Source organism: Bombus bifarius, unplaced genomic scaffold (assembly GCF_011952205.1).
Source record: "Bombus bifarius isolate JDL3187 unplaced genomic scaffold, Bbif_JDL3187 scf7180000008194, whole genome shotgun sequence".
Taxonomy (NCBI): Eukaryota; Metazoa; Arthropoda; class Insecta; order Hymenoptera; family Apidae; genus Bombus; species Bombus bifarius.
The window spans coordinates 793,507-813,990 of NW_022884502.1; the positions used below are offsets into that span (position 1 = coordinate 793,507).

The following is a 20,484-nucleotide window of genomic DNA, read 5'->3' on the forward strand; positions in this document are numbered from 1 at the left end:
GGAAAATCACCACCGAATCTTCTACGTAGAAACTTCTACGAGAGGAAACGTTTTCTTTTCCTCTTTCCATTTTTCTTTTTCTTTTTTCTTTTTTCTTTTTTCTTTTGCGAGATGAATATAATTTCTCGATTTAATATTGGAGCTATTCCTCCTACCGTCACTGACACGATTATCGGACATTCTCGACGTAACGATAACTCGGTCGACGACTGTCACCGAGAAGGAAACTCGTGCCACCAGTGTCAGAAGAAGCGTGGTTTCGAAAAACGATCTACATCCTAGCGATCCACACTCGACCCTATAAGATACTTTCCAGTTTGCACGCTCTCTCAGTTCGGTATATTTGCTATTACTATTACTCAATTCTCGATCAATTGCCAATTCTCAATTCTCAGTTACTCGATTATCAATTCTCGATACTTGATTCCCTCTGCTATAGAAAGTTAGGTACAGATACGACGTGATTTATCGTATCATCGCTCTTTTTTATTACATGTTCCCGCACCCTCTGTTTGCCTCTCACTTCTTCTCTCGCTTTCCGGTTTCTCTTTCTCTTGTTCTGTCCCCAAAACCTACCTCATCCACTTGCGGGGGCGGAGTGGTCGCGGAGGCGTTTTGGGTCGTATTTGGTGGTGTTGTAGTTGTAGTAGTAGTAGTAGTGGTGGTGGTGGTGGTGATGGTGGTGGTGGTGGTGGCTGGGGCGCCGGGCTCGTGAGGGTGTGAGTGGGTGCTAGACAGGGACGCGTCCCTTTCGCGTTCCATCGCAAGCTTGTAGACCTTGTTGCGCAGGGTGCTACGCGGTATCCCGTAGATCACGGCCGCCCTTCGTGTGCCGAGCTTGCCACTCTGGATATCCCTGAGCGCGGCTTGCAGTTCCTCCTCGGTGTAGGCCCTCCGGCCACCCCCGGCACCCACCACGGGGACACCACCGACGCCTGCCGCAGCTGCTGCTGCCGCCGCCACGGCCGCCACTGGCCCGGTCATACGTGGTTTTGCACGATAACAAGAACTAAAACATTCAACATGGTATCGTTTATCGTATTATCAATTCGCGTTACCATTTATCCTCTCCTTTACTCGACCGTCTAGTCGCTAGACCGCAGACGTTCGTGCAATTTTATATTTTTGCGAATGAAACTAAAGAAACGGAACCTAAACAGAAATCTAACGGGGAGTTATTTCTAGGAAAGCGTTTAACATAAAATTGAAACTACGCATCGTATACACCGATAATAAAGTCTTCGTATCTTTGCTCGAGCTTGGAATTCCTTTTAAACTCCGTTTTTGTTAGAAAGATAGAATCAGGACGAAAATGATGGAAAGAACGTAGGCAGTGAGAAACAAGTCAATGTTTAATCTTGCTATTTTTTATCGCCCTATTGCATATCTCTCTATCCCGGTTCATTTCAAATTCCTAAGCCGCTTCTCTGTCTGTTCGATCTACTAAATATCACAACAAGTATTCTACTTTTGATATCTTATTGAATGTATTCGGCAGATATTTGCAACCTTCCAAAAATCCATAAATACCTGCGATCTATTTTGCACGTTGACGTACCGACGAATCGAGATTCCAGATATCTAATGAGACCCGATAATTGCACAATCACGCTATATAACACGCCATACCGATATCCTCGTAACGAAGTTACTGGGTTATCGGGTGGTTTTCGTACCGTAGACTCACGTGTAGAAGCGGTTCATCGGCCAAGCTGTACCAACGTTTCCCAGCCACGTGGCCGGCGAGGTGCGCGCACGTGTTGTACACGAGAAACGAATCGATCCAACAGAGTGTGTCTCGTTAACGCTTTGATCTTTGACCTAGCCGGCTGTATTAGAACGAATTCTAGCTGCGAAATTAGACGGGCTAACGGCGAGAGAGCTGTCAGTTATTACGCAATTAAAATGTTCCTCGAATATGATTTATACGAGCCGTTTAGAAGCCAACGTTGAACAACTTTATAAATTTAGAAATACAAAGAACCGATAGCGTTGCAAACGCTGTTTTTTTTTTTTTTTTTTTAATTTACCTTGAACTTTGTTATCACGTTACGAACACTTGAACGATCACGGTGTGAAACATGGAGAAAGATCAAAGTAGAAAAATCAGAGAAAATCAAGAAAACGATCGTTCTTCCACGACATCCGCGATATTCGTTAAATTTATACACCGAGGGATTCAAGCTTGTTCGCAGAATTTCACATCGAACGCACGTATCCTGAATTGGGTTGAATTATGGGAGTAACTCGTTTGTTTCTTGGAGATCGATCGTTAAACGCGTGTTTATGTAATGAAATTGAGAAATTAATAAGAAGTTGAATTGTCCAGTTCGGCTTCCGAACGACTGCATACGTATCGTACATAGCCGATTTATTCGGCTTCTTACGTGTCGTAAGTCTCCTGTTATTTTCCCCGCTGATGCTATACATATTCATCGATACCTTTTGTTCTTTCTTTTTTTCTTTCCCGCTTGCTTTCTCTATCGTCGAATTAAGAAATTTCAATTTGTATCGCTGATGGCAGTTCGAAGAATCGAATGACGCAAAGACGACAGGTAGCAATCGGGCTGCTACAGTCTGTCCCGTTGTTTAACAATAAAATTGATAGGAAGAATTCCACGTAAAAGATGTCGCCGCTTGTTGGTGATTCGCGAGAACCGTGGCCCCCCATGATGAGTTCGTCGACCTATTCTCTCTCGGACAGCAAAGTAAGCTGATAAAAGTGTATTTCGACCGTTCTGCCCCCTCCTAAGCTTCGCCACCGCTTCGAGTGCCGCTTGCAACAACCGTATCTCTGCAGCCTTTTATTCTTTATTCGCCGCGATACCTGCTGCACTGCAAATTTAGCTTCTCTCTAATTATCCTAATTTCAACATTATCCAAATTAACCATTCGACGAAAGATCAACCCCCGACGGTGCGATAACTGCAATTCGTAAAGGACGATTTAGAAGATAATTATTTCTTTCTCGTCAGGATTTCTTTCGTTTCTGCTATTAAATACTAAAGATACGATACTCTTCCGTAAGAAATAAATGTCAGTAATTTTCAAACGTTCGAGGAAATCGCGTCTAATCTCAAAAACAAATGAGAAAACAGTTAGTTTCGATATGGGATCGTCCGAGAATAAAATTATCCTTTCGTAAGAAAAAAGAAAAAAAAAGAAGAAAAAATGCGATTTATCGTACTTTTTACCTGTGACCTTACTATATTAAGCAGCGAATGACGTCAAAATAAAAGATCAACCAAGATGAATTTCTCATGACACTGCGTTATCCTCTTTCAGCTATTTAATGTCTAATCTATATGCTATTCCTTAGAGACATAAATAATTAGCGCTACATCGTTGAACTCGTAATTGCTCCTATTTTAATCCATCATTGTCTGTAGCACCGATTAAGATAAGAGGCGATTGCGGTCTGACGAAAATGATCAATAAACGCTTGCGAGAGAGATCCGGTGTCGTGTGGTCACGTGACGTCTGTTATCTGGAATTTCCACGCGGTACAAGAAAACTTTGTCAACAGCGTCGACTCGAACGATTGTTCGTCCGGTTGATCGTTCGAGCTTCTAATTTTTCGACTTTACTCGCGTGGTTTCGACGGCGGGCTATCTTATCGTTAATTGCGGTAGCGCGCATGCGCCGCCGCGAGCAGAGACTCTGGCCCCGTCTCCTTTTCTCCAGCGTTCCTCTCCGCGTTTCGATCTTTCTCGCGCGGCGTACGACACACGCGAGGTACTTTGTGCCTTCGATGTGTCAGGAGGTGCAGATTACGGTGGACTAATAATAGACGACGATAAAAATTTGACGCGCAAAATGTTCCGCGGGGAAAACAGCGAAAACACGAGGGCAACGTACGGACACGGTTCGCGACTTTGACTCGGCGTTATTCGTCTTCTCCCTGTTTTCCCTCCCTCCGTTTCGTTCCTTCGATCATCGTGCCATTTATTCATTTTTTTCCCCCACGAATAACGTCCGCTTCAAGGAACGTTATATTATTTGGAATCTATAACGTTCTTCCATTTCGACTTACTCGTGCCGAGATTCTTGAATTTTTACGTCTCGACCGTTGTTTTCGTCTCGACCGAGAACAAGATTTTTAAATGCTCGCTTCGAACGTTCGTGAAAATTAACAAAAATCTACGAGTCTACCGATCAGCGAGAAGCGTATTAACGAATTAAAGATACATTCCTCTTTAGACTTTTTTGTCAGACACGTTGTAACGCGTTATCCTATCTGAACTTTCGATAAAGCGAACAAAGACTACGTACTTCGCTAAAATCACCAAAAGTCTCAATAATAATAAAAAGAAGCCTGTTACCAAAAGTTTAATAAATAAGTCAAGGTATATTTAGAAGTATAACACCGAGTGAATAGAACGAATTATAAATGTAACGAGATTTTTGTTGTATTCGTGTGATATATTGCGATGCGTTATCCTACCTGAACTTCGTACAAAGTAAATTAATTACTTTAATCATCTTCGATTTCTATCTCTAACGTTCATTCCTAACGTTGATTTTTATCGTCAAACAAATTAAAGATTCGAAAGATAGATGTTTCCAGAAGATATTTAGCATAATAACGACCGTGTCTTATTTTCATGATAAATTCAACGAGTTTTTCAACAATGGTAAAACACGATTAGCTAGAAAATGATCGAAAGAACGTAACAGGGTTAAGAAACATTGAACTTGCCGACGCTTAAGTGAAAACTCGGGAAGACAGGCGGTTCGTGTTTTATCGCGAAACGTTATTCAAGAGAGCGCGTCGATTTTAGCTTTTAGAATTTTTAGCAAGGATCTTCCGATTTCTCTTCCGTTCATCTTCGATTAACTTTCACGGCCGATTCGGGCGCGCGCAAAGTTTCTCCTCGCAATTTTCGAGTCACCCTTTGGAACGGACGCGATGTTGAACCCGATAACCGGCAGGTTTCGTACGAAATAAAATACCCACTACCATTATATGTATATTCTCATTCGACAAACGGATAAACGGCCGTACGAGCGCGATAATTTTCGCGGCACGCGAATTCTATTGAAGAGATTAATGCGCGGATAACGCGTATGCTTCGACACGAGTGTTTTCTAAACAAACCGACAAAAAAATTGTAACAGACTTTCGTGCAAATTTTCGTAATGAGTAGCCGGACGAGCAATGGGATGCTCGGCGGAAAATTTTCCGAATAAGCAAACAACGAACCGTGGAAACTTTTTAATTACCGTTTCGTACGCCGCCGCTATAGATTCGAATCGTATACCGTGCATCCTATTTAATGACACAACTTCTGTACGATATAAAAGTATCCAAGGTACGCCGAACGATCGGTATGGCAGCTTCGAAACGATCGTATACCACGGTACGATCAGCCTTGACAGAGTGCGTCGCCCATTAAGTCGTCGTGTTCGAACACGAATCTATTCTCGATCCTTTGGAATACGCGGCATACGGAATGCGATCAACACTTTCTTTTGCTCGCGCGGAATGCAAATACCTATATCAGTGGTGGCTTCGTTTCGCTGCGAGGTGTAAAACGAGTCGCGTGATAACACTGGCAGGAATCGACGCGCTTCTCGTTCTGGTTACTAAGCATCACAGACGAATTTCAACAGCGCCAAGACGACTTTTTTTTATTTTTTATTTTTTTTTCTAAACAGCCTGTGACAGCGTCGGAAAAATACGATCGATAGCTAGTTTTCGTGGGTGCATAGCGAGAACGCGAAATCGTTTAAATATTCTTGTTAAGAAGAAGGTTACTTACTTGAAGATACTCTTGGGGTCGATACCTGCTGTCATCCTCAGAGGTATTTTCTGTTGTTCCAATAGAGATATGTTGTTATCCTGCGACAGAAAGCGTCATCGTGTCATGCATCAGCATTTTCTTTTTTTTTTTTTTTTGGTAGAAAACGCTCTAGCGTCGTAAAAATAAATGATAACGTAAACGAAAATGTGAGAAGACGATAATTGCGTTGACTCTTATGTTTCGCGTTTCTAGACGCAAAGGAGAAGGAAAGCGAATCTACCCACGCCAGAAGGAGCACGTACCTGAGAATTTTTCGGTTTGGCCGAGAGGTCGAGAGGTTGGTCGGCTGGCGTTGCACTGTCCTGATGAGGCTGCACCCCAACGAGAGGCGCCTCCCTTGGTGGCAGACACCACTGAGGCAGTAAGGTAGGGTAGGTACCGGTGAGAGCCGCGGCGACCACGGACGCCGCCATCGGGTCCACCTGGACCGACATCGGTGACTCGGCCGATCGCGAGCTGCTGCTACTGTCGCTCTGCGGACTCTGCAGGATTCGCGACATCGAACGTTATGTTCGTCCGGCTCGTCATTGGTCGGCGGAACACACGGAAAGGAACTGATTACCACCGGCGTGGGAGGGAAGAAACGATCATGGAAAAAGGAGCACATCCTCGTCGACGTTGGAGGACAAATCGAATCCTGATCAAATTCGCTTTTCGCCACGCAGGAATACGGGTCCGCCTTCGTGAAACTTTTATAAGGGCGGCGTGTCAAAGCGATCAAAGCAACGGATGCGAAGAGACGTACTCTTTTGCGCGTGATAATAAAGAATTGAACGTTTCCTAGTGTCCTGCGCCGGAGGACCGATATCCGTCATATATCACGTAAAGCGTTGTCCTTTCCGCGCGATTAATTATGCGCTTTGAAGAATTCCGCGTTGGCTAATGCAGTTTTATGCGCGACGAATCGCATCATGGCGACAGAGCATTCCGAGTCAAACCGGTGACGAATAAATTAGTCCTCCAGCTAAATTATTCTTCGATCGATCGTCAATTGATTCGTATTGAATAACGTCACCATGATGCGAACAAGACAGGTTCCGCTTAGCCATGGTTACGAGAATCGTACTTACGAGAGGTGGTTGATCATCGTGCGGTAGCTTGCCGTCCAGGCAAAAGTAACATTTGTCTAGCGGCTTCCAGTCTTCTGGCGGTGGGCTGGTGCGTCGGCTTCCAATAAGAAACGGCGGTACCGCGTTTCTAGCGGCTGCTTCAACCTCCCGGCACGGCAACCCTGACCTGATCGCATCCGAATCCGGCGTCGGTGTCGTCAATATCGTTGGACCGCCTCCAGAACTCGGCACTCCTTGCAACTCCTCCTCCGTTTTCACTCTCAATGAACCCTGCGTCACCGGTGTCCGCTCCAACGCGACTTCTTCCGTTCGTTCCTGTAACAAACACCGTTACACGTTATTATTCGCTCTTTCTTCGACTGCTTCACCCTGCCCCTCCCCCCACGAAAAGAAAAACAAAGGATTCTACAACGAACCTTGGTCCCTTCCGTATCTGTAGCGTTGGCAGTCGGATAATCCCGAGATCCTCGATCGTTCTCCCTTCTCAGAGGACTGACGGGCCTGTCGGCGTCTTCGTCGAGCTTCAGCCGTTTTTCCGCTTCGGCCTGCCCCCTTCCATCCTCCTCTTCCTCGTTCTCTTCGTCGTCCTCTCTGTCGTCGGTGGCCTCTCCGTCGTTCTGCCGGCGTTTGCGTCGCCGCCTCGTCGCGATCGTCGTGGTTCCCGTGGTCATAACAGCGGTGGTGTTCGGCGTGGTGATCGTCGCGATCGTGCCGGTCGCGGTACTGGTGGCAAGTATGCTCGTTCCCGTTGTCGTCGTCGACGTGGTCGTCGTGCCCGTCGTTACCGTGGTCGTCGTCGACGTATCCGCGGTCTTCGTAGCCGATTCCTCTCGGGCGACACCGTTCGCGAACTCGTCCTCGCCGACCTCGACTTTGATCTCGTCTGGCCTTAGGCGACGGTCTTCTTGTTGCCGTTGTTGTCGTTGCTGCTGTTGCTGTTGTTGCTGCTGATAGTGACGGTGGTGATCTTGAACGGCGGAGGGCTGTAGGTGATGGTGGTTCTGCAGGTGATGCCTTTGCAGGCTCTCCTGCTTGATCGGGCCCGTTGTCGTCGCCGTCGTTGCCGCTGTCGTCGTCGTTATCACCGGTGGCACCGTCGTTGTCGTCGTTATCGTTGTAGGTAACGAGGAGGACGCAGGATGAAGCGGACGCGACCCAATTTGTTCCAAATTCCCGGGCACCACCGGGTCGCAGGACGACGAGAACGCCGGGTAGAGCCGGTGGTGGGGCTGTGCCGTCACTGATTCGCTGCTGCGAGTACCGCTGTACAGGGTGTCCTGATATTGCTTCCATCTCCTACGGCCCATCAACTCCTCCGCTACCCGTTCCAGACCTGCGACACCATCGTAACTGCATCAAACAATGATGAGCGCCACTTGCCCGCAAACCCCTGTACAACCATTTTTCTAACCATACGCTCCGAGTATAAACGAGACTATCCTTATTTGCGCTATGGCAGATTCGTCTTGCAAATTTTCCAGGCGTATTGAATTTTTCGTATCGATTAAAACGATCAGATTAGATCAACAGTGTCCGTTACTGTGACGAGCGAGCTTGACGAACGCATACCGCCTAGCCCTTCGTTCTTACGGACTTGTGTATTTTTGTTTCGGTATGGCCATACGAAGACTAATTTTTCTTCTTCGTTATAATTTCTCAACTCGTTACATTCGAACATAAATAGTTTCAAAATAGGTGATCTATATTCAGGGAGTTTTCATAAAGAACCAAAGACACGGCTAATGTTATAGCAATCGATATTTTTGACTTGACTTAACTGGAAGAATAACTAAACCGTACATTTTCAGTGCTACAGTCGAATAAAAAGGGAAATTTTGAAATATAGAATTGATTAACAGCATATGAAATTTCAAAAATTACTCTATCACGAAACACGATGAATATAACTTGTCGCATCTTTTCCCTGTGGTTTTCACAGTTATGCGACGTGAAAAATTTTGCGCTCTTCTATCATACTTGTCTTCTGTTGTAGTAAGAACATATAGATCATGTGCTAGATAGTGTTAGATAGTTTTAAGCAGCAAGAGAATTCTAAAAGCAAAGTGGCATTATGTATTCGATTATTGTTATGTTTCGAAATATGCTCGTATACTGACATATACAATTAAGTCGTTAATTATATCGTAATTGGTACTTCGTATTGCAATAAATTGCCAATATATATATAATATAAGTAATTTATGCTTAGTTTCGTTTACAAAAAGTTCCCGTTCGCATCTTATCTGAGACACCTGGTCGATGAGATGTTCAAACAATTTACGAAGAAAGAAACAACTAGTTATTTTTACGCGAACTCCGTGAAATTTACTGAACCGTTAAAGGGTTAATCATCGAAGTCGCTAAAAGGGCAGCGATAAATCATTGGCGGAGAAAACGCGAGGGCCTGAGCTCGTGGAAAACGCAAGTTGCTCGCGTGAATATAAAGATCCGTTAACCACGATAGCTCTCTGGTAATGCACGTCGATGTCGGAATCACCAAAATTGCATGCTCGAGAAACCGACCGGACGCGGTGGTTTTTTGAAGGACACGGCGGTAACACGCACGGCCCGGTATATCTGACAGAATGTCGCAACGAAGAAAATTGCGGCACATCAAAAGTGGCGGTGCAATGCGAACGCATTTGCTAATGTTTCCTCTTCTCTTTTTTCGCCGATCGTTCTATCGGATTGCTTTAGCTCCATTGCCATAACGATTCTCCCGCTTCGAGCTGCCATTTAGAAATCCCGTTCCGTAAACGATACTCGCGCTATTATAGCTTTTTTTGTACGTTCGAGTCGCTGTACAGCGACTCACGCAAGCATTTGAACATTTGCTATAGGACATTTTTCTGAATATATTACGTGCGTTACGTGGAACTTTTTGGAATTCCGGTAATTCACCGGTTAATGAGATAGAATTATTGTAATTACGTATATCGGTAATATTGGAAACCGATTCGAACGTGCGACAGTTACGAGACATATACCTGCAAAGACGTATTTAGTAAAAAAAAATTCGCCCGCAGCATGCGAGTATCGACCATCTTCAACGTACGTTAAGCGTCGAAATAATTTTCTGATCTCCGCGAAGAGTAGATAGGTTTGCAATAAATATTTCCTAGCTTCTATATATATTTTCAGATTTGTTTCAAATCTCACCGATATAATCGCGCCAGTCGTATCTCATTACGGTGTAATAGGCTTTCACAAGTCACTGTACACCACTGTGATTCTCAATCCTCCAGGTACAAAATTCGCTCGATTTTATGAAACCCGAGAAACGTGGAAGATTTGTGGTATTTCTAATTCGATGACTAGGGGCCGTAATTCCTGCGCGAGTAATTCGCCACGCTCCTCAAAATCGCTATCGATAGATGCAACGATAACAGGACTTTTTAATTTCCTTATCCAAAGGTCAAACAGTCGAACATTATCGCAACGACGTGCCGTGTCTCGCTGGTAACGGCAAAAGGTTCCGGAAAAATCAAAATCCGTCCCGATATCATGCTGTACAATTTTTAATGCATCGCTTGCGACCGATATTAATTCTCAAAATAAATATCCAACGTGAAATATCGAGTTCCAATGTAAATTCAACCACGTTTATTTTTCCTTCGTGATCGATATCATGATGAAACTGTCGACAATTCTATTTCGAAGCAACCGAGTAAATGCGTGACGACACAAAAATGGTCGACGCATGTAGTCGGTGAGCCAAGAAAAAAGTCCACGTAATCTCCTACGAACACCACGATAAAAATTCTCGATACTCGTACTCGCTCTATTCATCGACCATGCTCGAATTGGGCCGCAAACGCGTCTCTTCGCAGAGACCCACTTTGAATGCGTCAATTGATTCTAAACAGACACCCGGTACGGTGGCACGCGTCCCGCAAATGCACCATAACTGTCACGTCATTTGGTCGTCGCGTGTGCCACGAGCACATGCCAGCCGATGAATGTACGTAAATATATTTGCATGTGTAGGTAGAATTCGCGTGCGCAAGGAGATGGAGCGTGGTGGCGATTTTTCATGGCTGCCGCCTTTATTTCTCGCCGAATTGATTTTGTCGTCCAGCCAGCGCGGGATAGTCGCGCCGATTAAACTTCGACTCCATTGCCGCGAATTTCTACCACGTCGACCGACATCGCCAACTTTTCATACCGAACCGCGCCAACGTACGCCAGTGATTCTGCGCGTACTCTTCAAATTCCCGCCTTTTGGTTCCGCTTCTTTAAACCCTCAATTTCCTGTGTCTCACTTTCGCCTATAATCGTATAACACGCATATGCCGATTCGGATTGTATCGTACGAAAGTATAAGAGAAAGATAAGAACCAAGAAGCATAGGAACCAAAATTTTCAGAGTTGCTAAGAAAAGAAAAAAGAAAAGGGAAAAAGAAGAGAAAAAGAGAAAATATCAGAGAATATAGTACGTTCGGTGAATATCGATCGATAAGGTTATATTAAACGCTAGGTTTCGCTGCAAAAGGAGTGCGCGCAATGAAAAACATCTGAATAAATTATTATTGTTTGTCGAACGTTTCGAACGAATGACGACGCCCCCATCGTGGTAGCCCATCGTCGTTTGTACGGCCATTATTTAAACGCTCTAGTTCCACGCAGCTTATCAAATACAGGTATAATGCCAGTTTGCGGAAACGCGAACTGGATCTGCGCCGAGCGTCGCCGCTGCGACATATCTGCTTGCACGCGCTGCTGTCAGAAAAACGTATGACAAGCATTACGGTCAGGGCTGAGTTTATACAGGCGGACTTTAAATGCAACTCCAGCGAAATGTGTTATTTTCGAACGGGTAAAGGCTTATTTCGTAATTGTCCCTGGGTCACGAAAATCAAATTCCTAAATCACCTTCGTGTATTACCGGCCATCCGATTTACGACTAGATGTAGCAGGCGTTCCTATATTTTCTGCAAATTCGACGTCCCTTCCTTGCTATCGTCACACGCCCATTCTTCGTTTCTTCCAGGCGAGTCAATAACGTGACTAACGTGTTTCACGGCAACATTTAGCCGCTCGTAGATTTTAATACCGCATCGATAAGAGGAACACAAATTGCACAAGTTAACGCAATCACTATAATTCGCTAATCGGCGTATTTAGAAAACCTCGAACTTCTTCGTAATCGAACTGAGCATGCATCGAGACAACCACAACAATTATACGAATCATCATCTCGCGAGAACGTGCGGGCCCCAAGGCCGCGCAAGTGAGTCATGAAAATCTGTCCAGAATAAGGCGATCGTTACACGAAATTTTTTTTTCTACGTTAAATTTAGCCTTGTTCCGCGATGACGTCAAATCCAACTCATCTACTGCCGCGAAAGAACAAAAGGAACGCGTTGTGCTCTAACGCGCGTACAAGAACAAGGAGGATAGTCGAGATGCAAACATTTCTTTGTATTATTTAGCTCGTGAACGATTCACGCTGCTGGTCGTACGAATATCGCCACGTTTATCCTACCGCCTTTAATTAAAATGTGCTACTTTCTTTAGTATTTTCGAACCGGTAGAAACCGAAGGTTTATCGCTCTATTTTCTGTCATCTTTGCTGCTCATCGTCCGATTCAAAGTATTTGGACATTTCTTAAAACGCAAAAGTCAGTTTTCGTGAGAAGTAAAGAGCGACGGAAGCTTCAAATGTTTCAACGTTATCTTGAAAAAACTGGGAAATATGCTGGATACGATAGTATTAGGTCGTCCGGTTGTGGACGCACATTTTTCGTTTTACATTATTTTGTCGAATTACGTATGATCCATTTTGTTCTATCAATATAAAGATTACAACGTTCGACGGATTAGCTTTTTGTTGTTTGTAGAAAGATGCGTCGTTGTAAAAGACGTGCCCGTAAAAGACACTTTTCAGACAACCTAATGCTTTGTCTAAGGAGAATTTGACATTTTGACTGGATAAAATGTGACGTTACAAGTAAATTGTGTGACTCTTACCGTTCTCATCTTCCAACTATTTGGTTAGAAATTCGTTATTTCGCTTTTGCTACGAATCGAGATTTCGATGCTGTCGAGTATTATAGAAGCTTCATAAATAATGAACTCGCAACTTTATTCTTTATCGCGATAATACAATGAAATTTTAACAAGGATAAGAATAAAATGCTATTTTGCAAAAAATAACTATAGACGTCAATTTCACCTGACTTACATACGTCTTTATAACCCGCGTCATGGATTTATAATTAGGCTATGGATATTTATGTATTTGTGGACAATTTGAATATGCAAAAATATACAGAATACGCACAACATGGAAAAATATACAATGTTGAGTATTCGTTCCAACATTCGAAGGATGACAAACAATACACGCCACGTTTTCATAAGCATGTTCATAAAAATATGAATCTGCATAAACATTAGCAGACTACACAGAATGTAAAATACTAAACGAGATAGAATTTGTAAAAATTGTTCAGTAAATGTATAACGAGTAGGTGTTCTAATATGTACGTAAGTACACAGCTATACTTATGACCAACAGCGTACACGTATGATACGTAAATACGATAAACGTTAATCACGCTAGATAAAAATCTAACACAATTGGACAACCATGGCAATTTCTAATTTCATACGATACGTTTAAGAAAAAATCGTTAAAAACAATCGTCTGGGGATTAACGATACTACATATGCAATCGATGTACTTTCGACGGCGAATGGCAGCTAAGATTCCCCTTTTCTTCAAAAGGTCTGATCAACCTCGTCCAAGAGTATCCGAGTGTACATATACCTCAATCCGCGTCTACTGGTTGCAGCATCATCGACCTTGCATATAATCAATGGTTTCTGAGAGAATAATCCGCTAGGAAAGTAGCAATCGCGCTTTTTCCTCTCACCAAGTTCTTCGACGAGTGGGCGGCGAAACACGGGATCCGGATTTCCAAATGAATGAACGTAGCCAGCAGAATGCAACGATATAGGCAACGGAGTGAGGAAAGAGGAACAACGTCTCCGGGGACGAAACGTCTTTTGCAAGACATTTTCTAATGACGTAAACTGCGCCCAACCGAAAACGCAATCTACGTCTCGTAGTTCGTAACGTTCGAACCAGATCCTTCCAAGTTAAACTGTAAATTGTATCGTTCGCCACGATTATTTAAGACCGATCGTTCTAACCAACTGTGTAATACGGTACGAACGCTACACACTGTTAAGATACAGAGACGACACGAAGAACATGCTAAGAACTTGACGCACTCGTATCACCAACCATAAACTGTAATAACTAAACGCACACTACGTAACTCTCACTGGAAAACTGCTGGTATCGCTAACGCGAGAAACTGAAAGCCCCTTAAAACTTCAAGTTATACCATGTAAGCATGAAACGCTTCTCGCGATAAATCGTACACGTTACATACACATTACTGAGTAAAACAGAAATACGATTATTCCGACGATGTTCGGTATCGTTGCTCTTCGATCGTTTCTAATCTCGATATTTTTGAAGAGAACGGCGGAAAGAACGCTCGCTGTTCGCTGGATATTCACGGCGAGCAAAGTTCCCGTCCTTGATCGATTCTAGAAGTAATTAGACGGGTGGCGGCGCGCCTTTGGATGAAATTCCAGGCAGGAGGTGCCGAACCAATCTTATCTCGCGTGCCATTTAAGAAGAGGAAGAAGTAGGGCAGATGACCACGCCCGGGATTAAGCCAATGATGACGTAGACTTGGCACCAGGAACTTCTCCAGTGTATAAAACGATTATCCCCACCATCTCCGCCATTTCGTTGCAATAAAACGTTGCCGCGCATCGAAAGAATTTCAGAAACTCGACCCGAGTCCGACGTTCGGCCGAGTATCTTAAATTACTCGAAAAATTCCAACGACCTTTATGAGAATATCTTGTAAAAATTAAGTAGCTGGAATAGATATCTGTACAGAGGTGGAATATTTCAAAATAACTTAATAGGAATTTAAAATGGAATTTCTTCCGAGTATCGAGGCTTTGCTATTTCTTTGGAAAAACTCTTTGTAGAGGTTGAAAGAGAGCGGAGCATGTTCCGGGAAAATAACAAATGGAATCGTGTTGGAGAGGAATTTCCGGTATTTCCCTGATCCAGCGATCGCTATGGTCGTTGTCTTGATAAATGGTGAATCAAAATGAGGAAGATTCGAGAACGAAGGAGAATCTACTTTCCACGGGCGTCCTCCGTGAGCCGAGGATATAGCGGCACCATTCTTCAATTCTAAATCGAATGGCCTCGGGCCCCATCCAACCAATGGCGGAGCCGTAATTTTAGATCCAAGCGCGCGCGCTATATTTCCCCCACAGTCCTGCGTCTTGGTGCTATTCCCTTGGTCCCGTCACTAATCGCCGGCCCGTTTCGACCAATGGCAATCCGGTTTAGACGAGAGTAGAAGGTTAGGAAATGGGTGACCGGGCATGGTGGGGCTGCAGCTGGCTCTCACGGCGCACAAGGCTATCCTTTGTCCGAAACTCGCTTGCGATTCGCCGCCGATGCTAAACCTTCAGGACGATAATAACCAAACAATTACGATAACGACCCCGGTGCTGGCCAACATCTATGCTTCCGGTCGAGATATTATTTCTCGTATCCACCGAATTTCACTTATCCCATCGATATTTGGTACAGATCGACTTGACACGAAATCGAACATTTTTTCATACAGAATGTCGTACTTTTGATTTCCTCGAAACGATCCTCTTACACGTTTGCGTCGACGTGTCTTGAACGTTACGGTTCGTACACGTCGTGACAGACCTGTACCGAGGCTTATCGTTTCAGCGTGTCAGCCGTGAACCGTCGCGAAAGCTTACGATCGAAGATCTTCTAGTACAGATTTGACGATTCGATGATTCGACGAGGTAAGTATCGGCGAGAATAGACGAAAATCCGCGGGATCTATTTACCGTTACGGCAAGTAGCTGGACAAACGATCGCGCGATTGTTCGTAGTGGTGATAAATAGCACGCATAAAGAACGGTTAGGTTTATTGCGAACTCGCTTTAATTGCAACGATCCGGGTGTCTTTCGCCGGTTCGAAGGATCGTTCGTAACACTGGCGTAAAAATATTCTTGGTCGCCTACTCGAAAGCTATCAGCGTCGCTTTGTTACGCGATCACGAGATTCCCATTCACCGGCGAGAGATCGGTTACTAGTTTTCGAGGCGAGCAAAGGACAGAAAGCAAGATGGATGTCGAAATCCACGGAGCGTTACTTGTCTCTCAACAAGGCATGGAACCCAGCCGTGCCTCATTAAGATCTTGAAACGATGCTTGCCAAAGATAGAGTCTCCGAAGGTTATTTGTTAATCTCGCCGCGATATTAACACCTGAAGAATTATCGGTGAAACATTACACGCAGAGACGGGATTCTTCGAGCTATTCGAACGATTCAACGTACGTCTTGCTAATGTATTCTAACGAGGTAAACGAAAGTGAGTAAACAACGCGATTTATCGGGAGAATTGTTGCACGACTGTTCTCGTAGAAGAGAAAAATCTGGACAAATTATACGGAACAGGAAATCCCAGCCGCCAAAGGCTGTTACAAAAGCATGGTAACGAACAATGTACGAAGAAGGGCACAGCCTTTTCAGCAATGCTTCAACTCCTCTGACTGACTAACGAAAAGTACCAGCTGCCCCCGAAAATTTTGGTCTTTCACTCTCTTTGTCCTTTAGACTTTAACGTTCGTTCGAGCCGTCACCCCGTGTACCAGACGCTAGGCGCAGTCGATGTATTATCGAGCAACTGCTTCTTTTTCTTCAACAATGTTCGTCAAGGTGTGCACGCGTCGGTACGTACACAGATCTACGTGAGAATATGTACGAACGTAGGCTGACCTCGCGGACCATTCTTCTTCGTTCCTCCTTCTCTCTTTCTCTTTCACGTTCTTTCCCTCTCCTCGGCTTGCCTCCTCTCGCTCTCTTTCGCTTGCCATACCGCTCTCCTTGTCGCTCCACCTTTTCGCCTTCTCTCCTTGCCACTCACTCTTCCTCGACGATCCTCCACTGGTATAATGACCTCGGGAATCACTGCTCGGGTCGAACTAATGGAGCGATATCGTGCAATGAAATAATATACTGGAACAATGTGAAATTACAGCTCCGGCCGCTGCATTTACCGAGAGCAGGCCAGAATTTTCAAGATTCTGTAGCGGCGCACGAGTAGAGGACAATTCGAATCATGTTGTTGTTTTGTCTCGGAGTATCAAGATCGTTAGGGTACAAGTAACGTAAGAATAAATAAACTGCGGACAAAGCAACGTCGCCGCTACGCACAATCGTCGAACTAAGACGAATTTGAATTTTCCGACCCCCCCCCCCCCCCACCCGAGCAGTATGAACAAATCGACGCAACCGAAAAAAGTTTAGTATCTACCAGTATCGACGAACTATCTAAGTGTTATCGCGAGTTATCTACCGAGTTATCGACGAGTAACTAGCGAGCATTTATCGAGTATTAATTAGCAATTTTCCTTTGCCGTTTATACACTGTACGAGCGACTCAGCTCGAATATAGAATGTAGAATTTAAATATATTCGACGGTATCGACAACAAGCAATAAAATCTAAGAAATCTCACGGTCAAACATCCTATATACAAGTGCTCTACGATTCGCGACTCGATGATATATGCACCGAGACGCAAAGAGTAAACAGAGACTAGCCCGCCTTCCCCACCCACTCCTTTTTTTCCTTCTCGCCTGTTTAGTTTGAATAGCATCTCCTTTTCTTCTGTCTCTAATCAATCGAGAACGATGCACGACTCCTACAAACCGGTAAAGTCTCGGTCGTGGAGCCGACATTCAAACTCGTGTCGAAGAAACTCGCCATACCACTTGGCAAACGTTATGCCGGTACGCTAGGTATTATCCAACCTGGAACACGATGATCACGGTGTTCACGTTCAAAGTTACTCGAATGGAGCTGGTTAAGGTCGGAAGTGTATAACAAACTTCTAAATGGCAAGACAACTTTATCGTCCGTTTCCTCGTGTCTCGGCCCTCGACGCTTCGCAAAAGTGATAACAAAAACGAAAATCCTGTTGATATGGTGAAAAGGAACGTGGATCGGCTCGTACTTTCGTCATATTTTAGCTTGCTAAGCGATGCAAGCGGCAATCGGATACCAGACGTACCGGCACAGTCGTCTTGTGACCCATTTATCGTCCGCTGCTGTCTAATGTTACCCGCGGGAAGAGTTGCATTGCAAGATTGCCGTGTGGGTTACGTGAAATTCATGATTTTAACGCGGCGATAAAGAAGTGACATTGACGAATTGGAATAGAACGGTTGGAACGCGGCACGGCGGAAGTGGGAAGGACATCATTATGTCGCGTTCATATATCAAAGCCTTAACATCCTTTTTCCATGCCTAATTATTTTGATAACGAAATCTGTCGCCAAATGTATTATGCGACGCCGTCTGTGAGTCAACACTTGCAAGCAACGCTCTATTCGATCAACGATGGAGTAATACAGATGTTTTTAATTTCAATCGAAAGAACGTACATACCTACTGCAAAACTCATAGAAATATTTAAGACAATGGTATTGGTAATTGCTTTGGCTCTAGCTCTATTTTAGTTCGCTATATTATTCCTTTGTAGCGAACCAGAAGACAGTTACGTAGAGATCAGTTTATCTTGTACTTCCCAATTTTAGTGCACTGTGTCGACGCGCAGTTGTAATTATAAAACGAATACGATGCTTATCAAACGCCTGTGTCACATGGAAAATTAAATCATACCTATATGTTGCGGATTTTATTACAAAGCTATTTTATGCTTACAGTTAGCATGTGCCTCACTTACACTTACGAACGAGAGTACCCGTTATGTAAAAAAAGAGAAGCAAGGGAGGAAAAAGGGCGAGTAAAAATATAAAATCGAGTTTCTATTCGAGAGTCTCTATATCCGAATATTTTTGTTACTATCGGAATAGGCAGGTATAACTACTAGTGTTTTCGACTCGACGCTGAAAACGAACAGCGAGCGAACGATGTGGACTAGAAAGAAATATCATCATGATGTGTGTTTAGACACGGGTTGCGTCCCAGCGACGAAAGGTGCGACATATAAAAGAGAGAGAGAGAGAGAGTGAGAGAGAGAGAGAGAGAGAAACAAACGACAGAGAAAGAGAGAGAGAGAGAGAGATCTAAACGTGAGGACAGAAATGACAATAGTCAGCGTACAGGAAGTATTACGAGCTAAAAAAAGAAGAACGATATGCAGTGGCTCATGAAAGTATTCAAACGCTTACCAAGTAATCTTTTTATGAATATATTGCGTACGTTGTGTGGTGACCTTTCGAAATTTCATTAACGTTAAACACGACTATCGTGATTATAATAGTAAAATTAGAAAGCAACCCGAAAATGTATAATTTACGAGACTTACTTGCCGTAAACATACGCTTAATGGAAAATTAATACACAGTATCAATGGTAATCTCAGACGTACAATTAGTGTAACAGATGGTCTCGATACATATTGCGGCTTATTAATATATTGAATAATTGACTGTTCAAGTGTTTCGTATAGTATATAAAGTTTCTAGTATCGTTGAAATGCTTAGGTGAACCACTGTATAACCGAATACGAGAACGAAGAGATACGAAGAATAACCGAAAATAAAAGAGAAAGGGAGATAAATCGGATAAGGAGTTCCAGGGATAAAAATGCAAGTGAAAATAAGATAAGAATAGAAATTGAAAAGCAAGAATAGCGAGGACGCACGATGGAGAAACAGTGGGAGATACCACGTTCGTTGCACGTTCGCAACGTGCAGGCGTGCGCAGAGACACATGCACACGCGATAACGTTGACAATGGGTGTGGACATACACTTGTATCAACTAATATCGTCATTTTGACGTCGCGGTAAAGCAGAGCTTTGTGCGGATGAAATTCGATGGCCGATCCAAAAAGACAGATTAAAATGCAACAGATCACCGTCGCCATCCGTTATCGGATTAACGTTCCCAGTTTTTTTACTAGTAGATCTAACGGGCCGTTTCGCAAATTGTGCCGTTTAACGGGAAATCTATAAATTTATTGCTCGCCGACGGAAAAAAGGCAAGCGACCCGTTTTCAGGACAATCCACGCGTTTCAGTTGGACAGGTTGATTGTATTATTCGATATTATTAATAATTTCATAGGTAGTCCACAGCGTGTATTCTGTATTTCACTGGTTCTAATTCCTAAATCGGAAATATTTTATAATTCAATTGATCTTTGATACTTTCACAGTGTAACAGACGAGAAACTCGAGCAAATTGTCGAATATGTGCTATAAAGTATAGGTACTATAAATTTCACGTTTTAAATATTATTATACCGGCGAATCTATTAACGAAATTGTTAGACTTCGTTGCCTATGAAAGGTTCAATGGACGTATTTCTGCATCTATAGATCGGCTAGCACAATTGGTTTACAAGTCACAAATTACGAATTACCGATATTAATAGTCTTGCGTAGCACATACAGGAACAGGTTGGCCAATAAAACAAATGAAACTGCAGGTTGTCCGATCATCTTACCTGACGAAAAATTATGAAACGATGAAAAAATATTTTCTAACCTATGACTTGTAACTTGT

The 20,484-nt window shown here is 43.7% G+C and overlaps 1 protein-coding gene across 9 annotated transcripts in view; it reads right to left on the minus strand.

Annotated features, from left to right (window-relative positions):
- Positions 1-20,484, minus strand: part of LOC117209845 (mushroom body large-type Kenyon cell-specific protein 1) — a 94,465-nt gene that overhangs the window by 17,130 nt on the left and 56,851 nt on the right. For 6 of the 9 annotated variants that reach the window (XM_033452273.1, XM_033452272.1, XM_033452274.1 and 3 more), the window contains 5 exons: positions 7,291-8,207; positions 6,875-7,189; positions 6,047-6,286; positions 5,763-5,842; positions 577-1,009 (listed from right to left, as the gene is read on the minus strand). In XM_033452273.1, the coding sequence (XP_033308164.1) occupies positions 577-1,009; positions 5,763-5,842; positions 6,047-6,286; positions 6,875-7,189; positions 7,291-8,207 (1,985 nt within the window). Of the gene's footprint in view, positions 1-576; positions 1,010-5,762; positions 5,843-6,046; positions 6,287-6,874; positions 7,190-7,290; positions 8,225-20,484 lie in introns of all 9 variants that reach the window. The other 3 variants (XM_033452276.1, XM_033452279.1, XM_033452278.1) reach the window with 3 other exon arrangements.